At 32.6% G+C, this 16,047-nt stretch overlaps 1 protein-coding gene across 2 annotated transcripts in view; it reads right to left on the minus strand.

Annotated features, from left to right (window-relative positions):
* Positions 1-12,677: 12,677 nt before the first annotated feature.
* The window catches only part of LRFN5 (leucine rich repeat and fibronectin type III domain containing 5), a 255,538-nt gene continuing 252,168 nt past the window's right edge, over positions 12,678-16,047 (minus strand). For both annotated transcript variants that reach the window (XM_060167637.1, XM_060167648.1), the window contains exon 6: positions 12,678-12,987. In XM_060167637.1, the coding sequence (XP_060023620.1) occupies positions 12,970-12,987 (18 nt within the window). In that variant the 3' untranslated portion in view covers positions 12,678-12,969. The remainder of the gene's footprint in view (positions 12,988-16,047) is intronic.

Raw genomic sequence — 16,047 nt, forward strand, 5'->3', positions numbered from 1 at the left:
CTCCAAACACAAAATGCTAAACTGTGGTTTTTAAAACTTTATAAATTATTTCTATGGTGCCATAAAAAGGTCATCAGAGTATGGTCTAGTGGTTTATGTTTGAGAATCAGAAGTCTTGAAGTATATTCTTTGCTATGTAAATGATTGTTTGGGTTTTTTTTACCTTCTAGGAAATCAGTGAAATAACCAATAGTCAAATATAATTAGCTTTGAATATAGCCTGATGATACCACACTGAGGCTTTTAAATTAGGGAATCTGTTTCAGCACACCTTCAATATTTTTCATTCTAGGATACCACACTTTGAAAGTTCAGGAAAGAAAATGTACGATTAAACAAAAATTACAGGTAGAAAATATCTACTGTTATCTGAGCACAAGAATAAGCCCTAGAAAACACAGAGATACCTGGGAAATTCATCACTTTTTCAGTTTTAGCATGCCCTTCATGTATTGTCTCTACATCAAGGTATCCTGTACTATTATATTGTTGCTTTTTGGAAACTAAACCTCTTTGTGTATGTTCTTACATGCCTGGCTTAACCTCTAGACTACTCAAAATGACTATCTCCTATCAAAATTTAGGTGTCATGTGGCTAATTTACTGAAATTTGTTTTGGGCCTAGAAATATATTTTCCTCATCATGCTCTTTATCTTAGTCACCATTTTCCCATTTAAGAACGTTTGACACTTTTCTAATCTATACTTGCCCTTAGATTCCACATAAAATAAGCAAATCCATCCTATAGATCCATTCTTCTCTTATTTTCTTTAACATAGCTCCTCTTCCTATCCACACCCACTGCCCTTGTCTCTATATTTACATACATAAGTTCATAGATCCAATTCCCTACCTGCTCTCCTTGCCTAGGGCTTCTCTTCTTAACTAGTTTATTTTTAATAAGACAGTCAAAATTCTACTTTCATTTACTGTTTATAGATGATCTTTGCATATCTTTGTGTTATTTTATCATCTACTATGTTTAGTACATTTAATATTTCTCTTATGCCTACATTTTTGGCTACTGTTAAATTATAAGAATTATAATCAATGGCAAGACAATTAATTAAAGATTGTAACACTAATAGAGTTATAAAAGCATCAACACCAAGAAAGAACCATATAACCAAATGAGAGAAGAAACAAAGAACTAAATAGCATGTGATTAAGTCAAATTTATATATCTTGAAATAAAAATAAGAAATATAGTTTAATATGTTATAAATCACAGAGTAAATAGAACAATTTAAAGAAAATTTCATAGACCTTAGGGTAAAAAATAAAATTGTTGAATATTACATTAAAATTTACATTATGGAACAGAAGCAGAATAGAAGTAAAAACAAAAAGATTAAAAAGAACAAAAAGTTAGTGATGGTACAAATAGGATATTTCTCAGAATTCAAATATCTAGCACACTAGGTAAAGATAAGTTTGCCTTATTTATTTCCCTCAAATAACTAGACATTAATTATTCACTATTTGATCTTGCCTCCAACCTCAAAGGCTCTTTGGAAAGAAATGCTCCTGTATAGACAACCACTGATGCTAATTAAATATATAAATTCAGTATACCTGATGCATTAAAAAACATGGTGATCTAACATTCAGATGTTGCTTTTAGAATATAACCTTTTAGAGTAGATTTTATGCTTATAAAAGTATAGTGTTAAAAGGTACATAATAGAATTATTATTGATATAGAAACTTCATATTACTTCATTAATTTAAAAGAGTGTTAGAATATTTGACCATTTTAATAAACTAGATGGCATTACTATCATTAGACTATTTTCTGAATTTCTAAAGTTGATTTGATCTCTTCCTTGCATCAAAGTCTTATATTAATCACAATTTTGGTCATATTTTGGGATCTGAGCAAATTTGAAATTCTAAGCGATGCAATAAGTGTGACTAACTTGATACTTGTCTTTGGTAAACTTTAATGCTAACTCCATATTCCTCTCCTGTGAGCTAATGCTCAGAATAATGATGGAGGCACTGTAACAAATGTCTTTAGAGATAAAATAATTTCATATTTTTTTTGACACTGGGAGTTTAATTTATCAGAATATTAAATTTATGTAACAAAACATTGCAACCAATCCCCTGACAGTTTAGCATAAAAGAGTGAGCTGCCCTTTTATAATCAGTTGAAAATGCATGCCTAGAAAAGGACAGTCACAGATAGTTTTTTAAGTCACTCATCATGAAGACCAAATGCTGTTATCTGTGACTCCTACAGGCCAGTGGTTCTCAGAGCCTTGATCTCTGATCACCTGCTTTAAAATCACTTATAAGTGATGGGTGGAGGATGCCAACTATTAAGATACTCTGGTTCCACACAGATTTCCTGAAGCAGGGGTGAAAGCCAGAAATAGACTTATTTATAATATAATTCTGACATCCACTAAAGTCTGAGAAACAAAAGTTGTAAGAGACAGTTCAGTGTCATTAAAAAAAAAAACACTGAAAATGCTCTTTCAAAAAAAGGGTTTGTCTACCCTTTAATATTCATTCTTGAATAACAGAAGAGAGAGTGAAAGGATAACTGTGCCTACAAGTAGAACTTAGAGTAATCCAATTGCATTGTTTCAAATAATCTGCCCAAAACAGAATTATAGTGTTGGTGTTTAGTCATTAGAGATTTAATTTACCATGTAAACAAGTTAAATGATTTTTTGATTACAAGATCAGAGAAATAAATGATAGTGTATTTGCATCCAAATAATAAGCCTTGCAACATTTAATTTCCCATACTATTGGATATTATATCTTAAAAATAAACAAAATAAAATTATCATTCTAGTTCACTGCTATTTATTCAATCATTTACAGGGGATCAATAGAAGAAAGAAGCAGAGCACTAAAAGGGCACCAGCATAAAATTATTGGAAAAAATTCCTATTCTTGAGGTACTTAAAGTAAGATGAGTTTAGATTTATTTATGTTTTACAATGGCAGTTTATTTCTTTCCTGATTTAATAAAGTAAAATGCCAATTAGTTCTAACAAAAACAGTAAGTAAAAAAAATTATGAAAAGCCCACAAAAAATTGAAATATATGGAAATGTATACAGCCTGTTTTTGCTATTCAATATAACAAGGATGTGTGGATTAATTCACTTTACTCAAACTCTTCAGTTCAGTCAGTGCAGCCACCATCGAAAAGGAAGTGGTAAGCAATTTTTAACTAGATCTAGGGAAAAAATTGAGTAAATTAATCATAGAGAGGATGACAGACAGGTATATTATGTGAAGATTTTAGTGAGTTCAGAAGAGAAAACAAGACATTTATTCTAAAGAAGAGCAAGAGCAGGGTGGTTAAGCACCCGAGAATGACGGTTTAAATTACTGTATATACTGTACTTTTATACAGTATATAGTTACATACATATCGCCAGTATCAAAGCTCCAAATCCTTATTGCTATCATCATCATTTTTTACATGTTAAATAGATTCCGGTTACCAGTTCCAATGGGGGAAGGGGTAGGCGGGTGTTTCCTCCACACAATCAAGCAATTCTATCCAGACCAACTGGGTGCCCTACAATTCAACTCAATTCTGAAGTTTATCTACATGCAGATTCCACAGGTTAAGGGTTTAGTCCTACAAGACTGCAGCCTCCCCTTCAACTTTAGACGCCAGTCCCCAGTGTTGTCACCTGAGCTTCTGACTAACCAGCTCAAACTGGAGTTTCCAATGCCCCCCTCTACCTCAGGATGCCGATCTCAAACCAGGTCATTACCTGTATTCCTGAGCAACCTGCTGCAGATCAGAGGTTCCCACGACTCCGTCCTTGGGTTCCATTAATTTGCTGGAGCAGCTCACAGAACTCAGAAAACCCTTTAATCACTAGATTAGTGATTTATTATTAAAGGATATAACTCAGGAATGGCCAGATGGAAGAGGTGCATAGCACAAGGTGTGGGGAAAGGGCATGGAGTTTCCGTACTCTCTCCCAGCGTGCCTCTCTCCCCAGATCTCTGCGTGTTCACCAACCCAGAAGCCTGCCCAAACCACTTACTTCTGAGTTTTATGGAGGCCTCCCTCATTAGAGAGGCATCAAGTGATTAAATCATCGGCCACTGGCAAACAATTCAACCTCCAGCACGTCTCACCTGCCAGAAGGCCAGGTGTGGGAGCGGAGGATCGGATTGAAAGTTTCAAACCTCTAATCACAGAAGTGGTTTTACTGGCAACCAGCCCTCAGTCATTAGCTGCTGGCAAAAATTTACTCATTAATTTAACAAAAGACACCCTTTCATTCTCATCACTTAGGAGATTCTAAGGGATTTAGGAGCTCTGTGCCAGAAACTGGGAAGAAGACCAAATATATATTTCTTATTATAAGTCACAATATCACACGTTAAAATGGAAGTGACACTTTATGCTACTCATCTTTCCATCACTCTCAGTGTTAATCACCATACTCTCAGATACCAAACTCAGAAATATGTAATCCTTTATAATTATTTAATTCTCTTTGTTTCTCACAGTATATCTATTATGCTTATAGTGCATATATTATGTCTTATTTTAGAAATTGCTGTTTATACTTCTATTCACTCTAATTAGCTCTCTTAGCCCAGGAACAAAATTTCCTATGATACTTAATAGATTGATTTAATATGAACATATGGGTGTTCAAAGGTCACCTAATCTCTACTCTATCTCAATCACCTAAAAGATTTAGAAGCACATAATTCTAACAAATATTATGTTTATTTAACAGATAAATGTATGTTCTATTCGTACATTTTGTATCTTATTATTACGTCTGTTTGTTAGCTATTACCCTAATCGCACCACAGAAGAATTTCACGCATCCTTATAGCTGAATCCAAATCTGCCATTCCTTCGTTCTTTCTGTATAAAGCTGTTGTTGCAATATATTTATATAGCAAACATATATGATTTGTTTTTGTATATTCAAAGCACTATACTGACCATTGTAAGAGATCCAAAACTGAATAAGACATGGTAGCTGATCTCAGGAATTTCACGTCTAGAGAGGAAGATATACATTTCTATAAATAACACAAGGGGACATGAGGTTGGTGAAATTGGCTTGAGTTGATGTTGGTCTGTACTCTGTTCCCACACAGTTGTCCTAAATTCCTAAGAATATAAATTCCTATGTAAACATATGTGTGCTATAGTCTTAATGTTTGTGTCCCATGTCCACCTCAAATTAATATGTTGAAATTTTAATGCCCAAGATAATAGTATTGGGATGTGGTGGGCCTTTGGGTGATGTTCAGATCATGAGGGTGAGGCCCTCATGAAGGGGATTAGTACCTGAGAAAATAGGTTACAGAGAGATCCTAGCTCATTCCACCACATGAGGACAGAGTGACAAGGAATCAACTGTAAACCAGGAAGAAGACATTAACCAGAATGCAATTATCCAAGCCACCTAGTCTGTGGTATTCTTGTAGAGCAGCTTGAATGGACTAACACAACTTGTCTACACATTAACTTACCACCTAAATATGAACATTTGGAAGGCCATTGAGTCATCTATTTCTGTATCCCCTGTGAATAGTAACAGACCCTGGACAAAATAAATGTTGAAAAAATGGTTGCAGAATTGAACAAGTTTAATAAAGGGAGTCAAAGAATTTGAAATCTTCCCTTTGATAAAACAGATGGGAGATTCCCTGTGAACAGTTCCTAAGCCACTTCACTCAAGAATTCAAATGAAAAGAAGTTTCCAATCACATCCAATTAAATTTTCATATATAAATTGTTAAATATGATAAGTTATGAATCTTAATGCACCAATTTTATTTTCTTAACTCAAGCCAGAAAAATAATTTGGACGTACTTTATTGTTTTCTTATTTTAACCTTTGTACATGTCATACTCCCTAAGGATCATAAAATGCTATATTATGCCATATCTTTATAAGTACCTCTGATACTTCTTTCTTTAACAGGAACAACAACAAGAAGACAGCTTAAAACAACTCTTTCAAGCAGACATCATGAACCACAATCAACCTGCATTTGAGCTACCATAATATATTTATTGTTGACTTTTACATGTATTCACAAATGTTATGCTACTGTAGGTTGTGAGGGATTTATGCATATAAATAACAAATTCTTTTGGAAAGCACTATTGATTTATTTCATTTGTGGTCTCTTTTAATTTTTATGCTGGTAGTCAGATCATAAGGGCAGCTAGAGAGTTGTTTATGACTTGCTTCAGTAACCCATAGGAGAAAAAATTCTTTGCTGGTGATTTGATTAGGCGGCATTTGGGAATGCTGGTTTGTGGGAGCAGCCTCTGAGAGTTTGGTAGTATGTTATTAACATACTACCAATATTAACAGAGAGACTGGCATATGGGTTAGTTGATAAGACTCAGGTGGGTGATGGATATTACCCTTAAAACTGGATTCCAATTAGGAGGACAGAAATGAAAGATTAGAATTAGTAAATACCGTAAGAAGAGAAGCCAATGATAGTTTAGGTTGGAAGCAAGGGAAATAGATGTGACAAGTTTACATTTATCAAATGAGCCTAGTGAATTTAAAATAAGTTCATTCAGTTAACAATTAGGATAATCAGATATGTGATACCGAAAATATTCTAAGACCAATCATGTCATCAAGAGAGTATAACTTATATATACCAGCAAACAATGTCCCAAAATATATGAAGCTGGCAGAACTGAAGGAAGAGACATTTCTATAACAATATTTGGAGACTTTAATAAGTCACTTTGAATAATGGACAGAACTGACCTTACAGAAACAGAAAGAACTATAGGAGAATACTAGGAACATCAACAAATTAGATGGCCTAGGTGAAACTGACAAATTCTTAGAAACACACAAATTACCTAAACTTACTCAAGAGGAAAAGAAAAGCTAAACAGACCTATACTGATAAAACGTTGAATCAATAATCCAAAATCTCCCAACAAAGAAACTCCAGCACCAGATAGATGGCTTCACTAGTGAATTCTACCAAACACAGGATACCAAAGACAGATAAAAAATATCACAAGGACATAGAACTATACACCAATATCCATTGTGTATAGAGATGTGAAAAACCTTAACAAAAGACTAGCAAAACAAATGCAACAGCATATTAAAAAGATTATACATCAAGACCATGTAGAATTTACCCCAGGAATGCTAAGGTGACTAAAGATAAGAAAATCAATCAATGTAATACACCACATTAACAGAATAAAGATACAAACAACAAGAACAAAACAAACAAAGAAAACCCCCAAAACTACATGATCACCTCAACTCTGAGAAACACAAAATCATTTGGAAAAAACACAACACTCTTTCCTCATTAAAAACACCAGAAAACTAGAAACAGGAGGGAACTTCCTAGAAACAGGATAAAAGCCAGTTTTGAAAAATCCACAATCTATGTCATATTCCTCTTGAAAGATTGAAAGCTTTCCTCTAAGGTCAAAAATAACATAACAATGCCATTTTCACCACTGCCATTCAATATTTTACTGGAATTTCTAGCCAGAGCAATTAGACAGGAAAATAAAATTTAAAATATTCTAATAGAAAAGAAGAAATAAGCTACAGTTGTCCCTTGGTATCCTTGGGGCATTGGTTCCAGAACCCCCTCTGGATACCAAAATCCAAGCATGCTCAAGCCCCTTACATAAAATAGTGCAGGATTTGCGTACAACCTTAGCATATCCTCCCATATACTTTAAATTATCTCTAGATCACTTATAATACAATGTAAGTGCTAGTAAAGAGTTGTAAATATAATGTAACTGCTATATAAATAGTTGCCAGCAAATGGCAAATTTAAGTTATGCTCTTGGAACTTGCTAGAATTTTATTTATGTTTAAAGATATTTTTGATTCATGATTGGTTGAATCCAGATTCAGAAACAGTGGATATGGAGGACCAACTGTATCTCTATTCACATGTGCCATGATTCTATATGTAGAAATCCCAAAGAATTCACAAGAAAGTTACTATAGCTAATAAACTAATTCCACCTAGTTGCAAGGTACAAGATTAACACCCAGAAATCAGCTGTTTTTTTAATACCAGCTATGATAATATATCCACAAAGATAATTAAGAAAGCAATTCCATTTACAAGAGCATCTAAAAGAATTAAATACCTAGGAATGAATTTATCCAAGAAAGTGAAAGACTTGTACACTGAAAAGCACAAAACATTGTTGAAAGAAATTAAAGACAGCCCTTGTCCATGGATTGAAAGACTTGATATTGTTACAATGTCAAAACTACCCAAGTCAAAACTAGAACATGATCTACATGTTCAATGCAATCTCTATCAAAATTCCAACTGCTGTTTTGTGGAAATGGAAAAGCCAATCCTCATATTCATTTGCAAGGGGGTCACAATAGGTAAACCATCTTGAAAAAATAGAACAAAGCTGGAGGACTCACACTTCTGGTTTGAAAAGTTAAAAAGCGACAGTAATCAAAACATTGTGGTACTGGCATAAAGACAGACATGTAGACCAATGGAGTAGAATATAGAGTCTAGAAATAAATGCATACATCTATGGTCAGTTGATTTTTGACAAGCCTGCCAAGTCCATTCAACGAGAAAAGAATAGTTTTTCAACAAATGGTGTTGGGACAACTGGATTTCCACATCTAACATTGGAGCTTTACCTCAAATCATATACAAAAATTTACTCAAAATGGATCCATCATCAATAGATAAGAGCTAAAAATTATAACACTCTTAGAGAAATACATAGGGGCAAGTCTTTATGACCATTGATTGGTTAATGAATTCTTAGATATGACACCAAAAGCACAAACACAAAAGAAAAAAATACATAAATGGACTTCATAAAAATTAAACATTTTTGTTCATCAAATGATAATACCAAGAAAGTGAAAAGACAACCTACTGAATGGGAGAAAATAGTTCCAAATGATATACCTGAGAAGCGTTTAATATTCAGCATATGTAAAGGATGGTTTCAACTCAATAACAAAAGACAATCCAATTAAAAAATTTGCAAAGGACTTGAGTTGACATTTCTCCAAAGTAGATATACAAATAGTCAATAAGGATATGAAAAGAAGCTCAATATCATTAGTGATTAAGGAAATGCAAATCACTACCATAATGAGATAATTTACACCTACTAGGATAATTATTAAAAAACTGAAAATTACAAATGTGGAGAAATTGGAACCATTGCACACTTGCACATTAGTGTAGTGAATGTAAAATGCTGTAGCCACAGTGGAAAACAGTTTGGCAATTCTCAAAAAACTCAACATAAAATTATTACCCACTCCTAGGTATATACCAAAAAGAATTGAAAACTGAAACTCAAATATATCCCTGTGTACCAATGTTCTTTGTAGTATTATGCCCAGTGCCCATGAGGTAAAAACACCACAAGTGTCCATCAGAAGATGACTGAATAAAAAATGTGCTATATATAGGATTAAATATTATTCAACCTTAAAAAGAAATGAAGTTCTGATATATGATTCAGCATAGATGACCTTAGAAACATTATGATAAGTGGAATAAGACAGACAGAAAAAGACAAACATTGTAAGACCCCACTTAAGTGACATATCTAGCATAGGCAAATTCATAGGCAGAGAAAGTTGATTAGAGTTTACCAGGGGTTGGTGGGAGGGAGAATAGGTATTATTGATTAATGGGTACAGATTTTGTATTTGGGGTGATAGAAACATTTTAAAAATAGATAGTGGTGATGATTGGACAGCATTGCGGATGTAACTAATGCCAGTGAATTGTACACTCTAAATGGTTAAAATAACAAATTTCATGTTACATATATTTTCCACATAAAAAATCTAGTGTAGAGTTTCCCTGGATATTATACTTGTATACCAAACAAAATAATCATATGCTAGGGACTTTTACTTTGGTTGGACATAGTACATTCTCTGTCACTTGCATTTTTAAATAATTGCATGTGCTTTGATACACACACTCACACACACACACCCATTTCATAAGTAGACCCATGAGATGTCAGATACATAAATTTTGGAAATAAATAAATAAATAAATAAAAATGGAGTAAGCTCTTAACACATAGAAAGCAGAATATAGGAAGAAATAATCTGAATATATTTTGGACAAAAAACACCAAGAATGTGTCACAAAACTTTCCATATATATGAAACAGGATACTATGTATTTCTAACAGACAAAAACTTGTACAAACTAATCTGGGAGTTATTAAATTACAATAAAATAGGAAATTAAACTTATTTGAGTTTTCTTTCCATGTATAAGTTATTCCTTTCAACCAGTAATCATATTTTATTACTAATCTTCAATTCTACAGATTATGGATTTCAAAATTCATGATTGTAGATTTTCAAAATTTTAATTATGGTTTTCAGTCAACTTTCATGCTTCACAAGCTGTGTTTATATTGCACTCTAAATACTTTTGATTTTCTTGTGTGTGTGCTTGATATGCTTTATATTATGTGTAAGATGTCACAAATTGAACTGACAAATATTCATACTAACTATGTTATATATTACCAGTTAGTTTACTTCCAAAATTACTGAGGAATGTAGAGTAAGAGAAAAAATGGTAGTGGTTTTCAGTGCATAGCCAAGAACCTTACAGTGAGACTTTTTACCATACATTTCTTCACCCCTTTATAATATGCTCAGCTAAAAGAAACTGCTTCCACTTATTCTAAAAATATTTTGTCACATTTTTGCAAAACTTTTACTTGTGAATGATCATTAATCCTATTTAGTTATGGGTACACAATTGTGTTCTCTTAACCTCATAGTATAAGAAGTAAATATCTATCCATAAAAACAACTGATTATTGCACACTTACAGGTTCAGAGACTGTGCCTAAGTATTCCTCAACAATATTTGAAAGAAAGAGAAAATATGTACACTATGAGTGTTGTTTGAATTTGTGCATAAATGAAGTTTTAGATTTAGGTATAGGTGATGCAGAGTGAAGACTTGAAGTGATTAAGTACAATTTTAGTTCTAACACACTAAAAATCCTGTTCCTTAGAACACAATAGCATGAATATCCTAAAAAGATGAAGGGGTCAGACTATGTTCTTACCATCATCAAGAAAAACAATAATTGGGCCAGATGGGGTGGAGATTGGGGCAAGTGGAAGGTAAGGATAAACAGGAGAATGTCCTTGAAGAAAAGGTTGCAGGTTTTCCCAAGAGAAAACTTAAAAAGTTAAACTCTGCTCTGAACTCTAGGAAAGCCATTTCTGCTCCTGTCACTATATTTCAGGAGAAAATTTGTGTACGACAGGAACAGATTCACAGAGGCAATGCTCATTGTCCAATTTGTCTCCTTTTTGTCACCATAAACATTTATCCATGCATATATACACTTAACACACATGTAAACAGGATTGCTCTGGGCATTTGAGTCAAGAAACAGAGAATGAAGTCAGTTGCCCAAGGTCACAAACTAACTACATTTCAACTCAAACGTGTTACTTCTGTTTCAATTGTGCATTGTGTGTGTCTGGGAGTAAGACTGAGTGCGTGTGTGTGTGTGTGTGTGTGTGTGTGTGTGTGTGTACCCACAGGTTTTAATTATGTCTAGTGTAGTTCGGCTCCTGAGCACAGATTCCAAGTGCCATCTAATGGCTGACATTCTGTAACCTCTCTGGACGGTTGGATATTTTTAACAGTCTAAGAGATGTGGAATGGTTAACAGATTAACCTACATTTCTCAAAGGCAGTTTTCTGGATTTTTTAGTTTTAACTAAATTTTTAAAAACTTAAACTACATATTGCTTTTAATGATAGACAACTACCAGAACTGTCAAGGAATAGAAATAAAATCTCTCAAGTTTGAGAGAATCTGAATTCAATTGCTAATAGCAATGCTACTAAAATATTTTTAATCGAACTTATTGCTTACACCAAGTACAGTGATACATTTACATGCATTTTCAAATTTTACAGTAATATTAATCCTTTGAGAATATGGAAGAGTAGAGTGGGAATTGGTTAAATTCACTCATCTCTGGGTTTGAACTCAGGCCTGCTAGGTTTGAGTACTACTGCTTAAATATGACTGTATTAACATATATTAGCCATCAAAAATATCTTACTCCTATTCATGCTGGTGCTAAATAAGATGTACGTTCTTCTTTATTCTGGAATTATATATATTTTTATCTCCAATGGAAAATTGGAGAAATGGGCACTTATAATGAAACATAAGGCCTTAAATTATTAAAACCTCTTTGCCCTTGCTCTCCAGAAAAACAATGAATCAATTTGGATTAATTACAATATGCCTACCTTGATACTTTCTGAAATTCCACTGGAAGAAGAGATCCCTCATCCCTTTCAGTCTTACACTGAAGCATAAAATTGCCGTAAAGCTGTTTAAATAGTTGTACTGCTCTCCCATAGAAGTGGTAGAAGTGGGTGCACTTCAGTCATGGAAGAACTAGTTCCAATATTATAAAGCAATTTGTGATCCCCTAAGGTTTTTGTACTACATAGATGTAAAATAATATTATTAGCTCCTACAATCATCACTTCACCATTCACACTTGAAGCAACTGAGGTTTCCACAAATCAGGCAATGTGCAAATTCTGTCATAGTAAAACATTTATTTGTTAAAGTGATATAGATTATTCAAGATTCTACAGTCTTAAATCATGGATGGCAATGTAACATGGATTGATACAGAACTCGATGCCAATGTAGGCTTTTTTCTTTCCTTCTTTAAAAGAAAATACTTGTAGGTCAGAAGAAAAAAAATTTTGGTTTTAAAAGGGGATTAACCATGGTCTGATAGAGCCAGTTCCGCGTCATCAGAGACTTCTGCTTCAGCTCCTGTGGACAATTTCTTCTAGGACACCAGTTCAACAATTAGCCTTTGTGAATTGAAACAGTTTTAAATTTTGTCTGGTAAAAATATCAGTGGCAAGTTTTTTCAGGAGAGAGAGAAGTGGTGCTCTTCAGATTAACTCCGGCCTCTGAAATGAAAGAAAAAGAAAAAGAAAAAAAAGAAGAAAGAAAACACACAGCTAATAAGATCGCTGGGCTAGAAATCTAGAAGTTACTGAACTGTAAGCACCCAGGTAGGAGCTTATTGCCACAAAATACTAGATATATTTCTGGATACTATTTAGACATGCACATCAGCACTTAAAATGTTCCCTGGTAATTTCAAATGATTGAATATATTAAAAAAATCTCATTTTAGAAAGGAATCTAAATGTTTTAAGACTAAATAGTTATGCAAGTCAGAGCCAAATTGAGGAATGGCATTTTTCCTTGCTTTGATTTTCACATTTATATTCTCAAATTAAGAGAAAAAAAGTTACTTTATTCATTAATGCATGCTATTCAGGCTTTAACAAATATTCACATTGGCTTTTTAAATATGAACATTTTAGATCAAATTTGTTCATCATATCTAAAACCTATGTGATCTCTACTTTTTTAATATATTCTTTTGGAAGCTTTGTATTATATTAAGGTTTTATGAAGTTTAATTATACATTTACTGATAGTGAAGACAATAAATTCATCTACATTAATTAGTTCTTCACCCACAGAACAAATAAAATAAATGTGAAAACTGACAATAACTCACAAGAAAAGGCATTTCATAGTTAACATGATTTTGAAAGAAAATCATATAAAAAACAATTTTAAAATATTTAAATAACAAACTGTGAAAATGTTTTTTCTCTAACATGGGTTCTCAGTACGCATGACTTTCAAATATGTGTATAAATTCTATACTTCAATAAGACAGAAAATAATTTTTGAGAAATATACAATTGCATAATATGAAATAGAAGTAATTTTTCTCCTTTCCATTCAAGAACAACTATATGTTTACAATTTGAGGGTTATAAAATGCATGGAACAAATGAATGATGAAAAATAGCTTCTTAACTTCAAATATTCTATATCAAAGTGTTGATATAGGACATATTTGGATAATTTTGTGTGGTAAAGGTAAAAATACTATAGAGATATTTTACTTAAGAAAATATTTCAAAATAGTTAATCGGAATAAGTCAAGTTATTTTTGAGATAAACGATAATTTTTGAGAATTACTGAACAAAGAATTACTGGATGTTTGAAGATTGTTAATAGATAATAGATGTGTATCTGATTTTTAAAAAACAATTACTTGGAAACTACTGAAATATAGACATCACTAGCATACTTTACCTGGAATATTCATTTTAAGGAAAACATTACAAAAATCACTTTAAACTACAATGGGAAATAGCTGAATTCCTCGCTATTGGATTCACAGCACAGCTTATTTTGGTGAAATTGGTTATCAACAAGATTTTTATTTATTTTTGTATATCCAGTAATATGTTCCCTTTGATTAAAAAAAGTGATTGTACTACACCAAATTTCATTTCAGGAAGTAGTAATATAGAAAAGACTAAATATACCTAGAAGAAAAATATTGTGGACAGTATAATTAGTTTGACTTTGGAAATAATAAATCCTTCCAGAATAACAAACTTTCTTTTAATATCAAGTTAATGATTCTATAAGCTGACATAGTTTAAAGAGTTTTTGGTTCAATTTCACATTACATAATAACATTAACAAACTGTGGGATTATGGTTTATAAAAAACTTGTTATTTTGAAGATTAGGAAATAGCAATCGGTTTTGGGAACAATGGTGTGAATTTGTCTGCCCCGAATCTGCCATTATTGAAACGATGATGTAATATGAAGTTGAATAAAAATTTTATATGTAAGATTCAAAATAACACTTTTTACTTATCAATAAACAAGCACAATGATTCCATAAAGATCTAAATGTGGAACACAAAATTACAAGAGCATCACAAAGAAAAAACAAGATAGACTATAATAACTATGCTAAAATGTTATAAGAACTAAAATTTGTGGTAGGTTCAGGATGTTTTGCCGATGGTCCTCATTTGACAGTGAAAGGGTACCATGCAAAACACTGCACAATCTTATCAATGGTACTACAAATAAAAGGAGAAATTAAAGCTACGTCAACATTAGAGGAAGAAAAATATACCCCGACATTGAATGGATCTGGGAAACTGTTATTGCTCTTACTCTGAATGTAATTAAGACCTATGAGAGATTTTTTATCTTATATAGTTAGGATATCTAAAAAGAAGGAAATGATTTCTAAAGGTCATTGCTGACACTAGGGTTCTATATATATTTTTTCTGATTTTCTGTAATGTTCAAATAAATATGTCAAAAAGTATACTTCAATTATTATAAAAATAGTTAAATGTTTTCTACAATGTCTATTCTATTACTCATTATTATTTTTATTTACAATGTCTATTCTATTACTCTCATATTTTTTTTAATTTACTTGAAGGTAATATCATAGGTGGAAGAAACCCTACAGAGCCAAATATTTTATATTGGCCATTCTTGTTTGTACAGAAAACATTGGAAACATATCTGAATCATATACACATATTTGTTTTGCTGCTCAGCTTTTAGTTCATACGATTTCCAAACTGTGTTTTCCCATAGTTGTTTTAATATTGCTGTTTATTTCTAATCAACATTAACTCTTTATTCACTTATATATTAATAGTTTGTCTAAAAGAACTACTACTGTCACCTAGGAAACATTTTTTTAATATATTAAAAATGTGTTTTAAGTTTTTTTGCTTATTTTATTGTGTATATACATAAGGAACATTTTGATCTCCATTTAAGGCAATGGGCAGTGTCCAAATGTTTGGAAAATATATTTTGCCACTGGGTGGAAAAAGACATGTATGTTACCATCCTACAGGGAATATAAACTTAAATTAAAATTGTATAATCCTCCTTATCCCACTACCACCTCCCCACCAAAAAAATAAGAAGCTGTGAGCACAAGGAACCTCTGAGAGCTCTCTACCTCACTTCATTCACAAGGTAAGGTACTGCTGACAGTGTGAAAAGCCATGAGAAGACTAGCACACAGGTCACAGTCTCTTCAAAGGGACATTACTGTTTGGTTGTGTTGACAGTTGTAGAAATGATAAGCCTGCTATTGCAGAAATC

The sequence above is a fragment of the Lagenorhynchus albirostris genome, chromosome 1, assembly GCF_949774975.1.
Source record: "Lagenorhynchus albirostris chromosome 1, mLagAlb1.1, whole genome shotgun sequence".
Taxonomy (NCBI): domain Eukaryota; kingdom Metazoa; phylum Chordata; class Mammalia; order Artiodactyla; family Delphinidae; genus Lagenorhynchus; species Lagenorhynchus albirostris.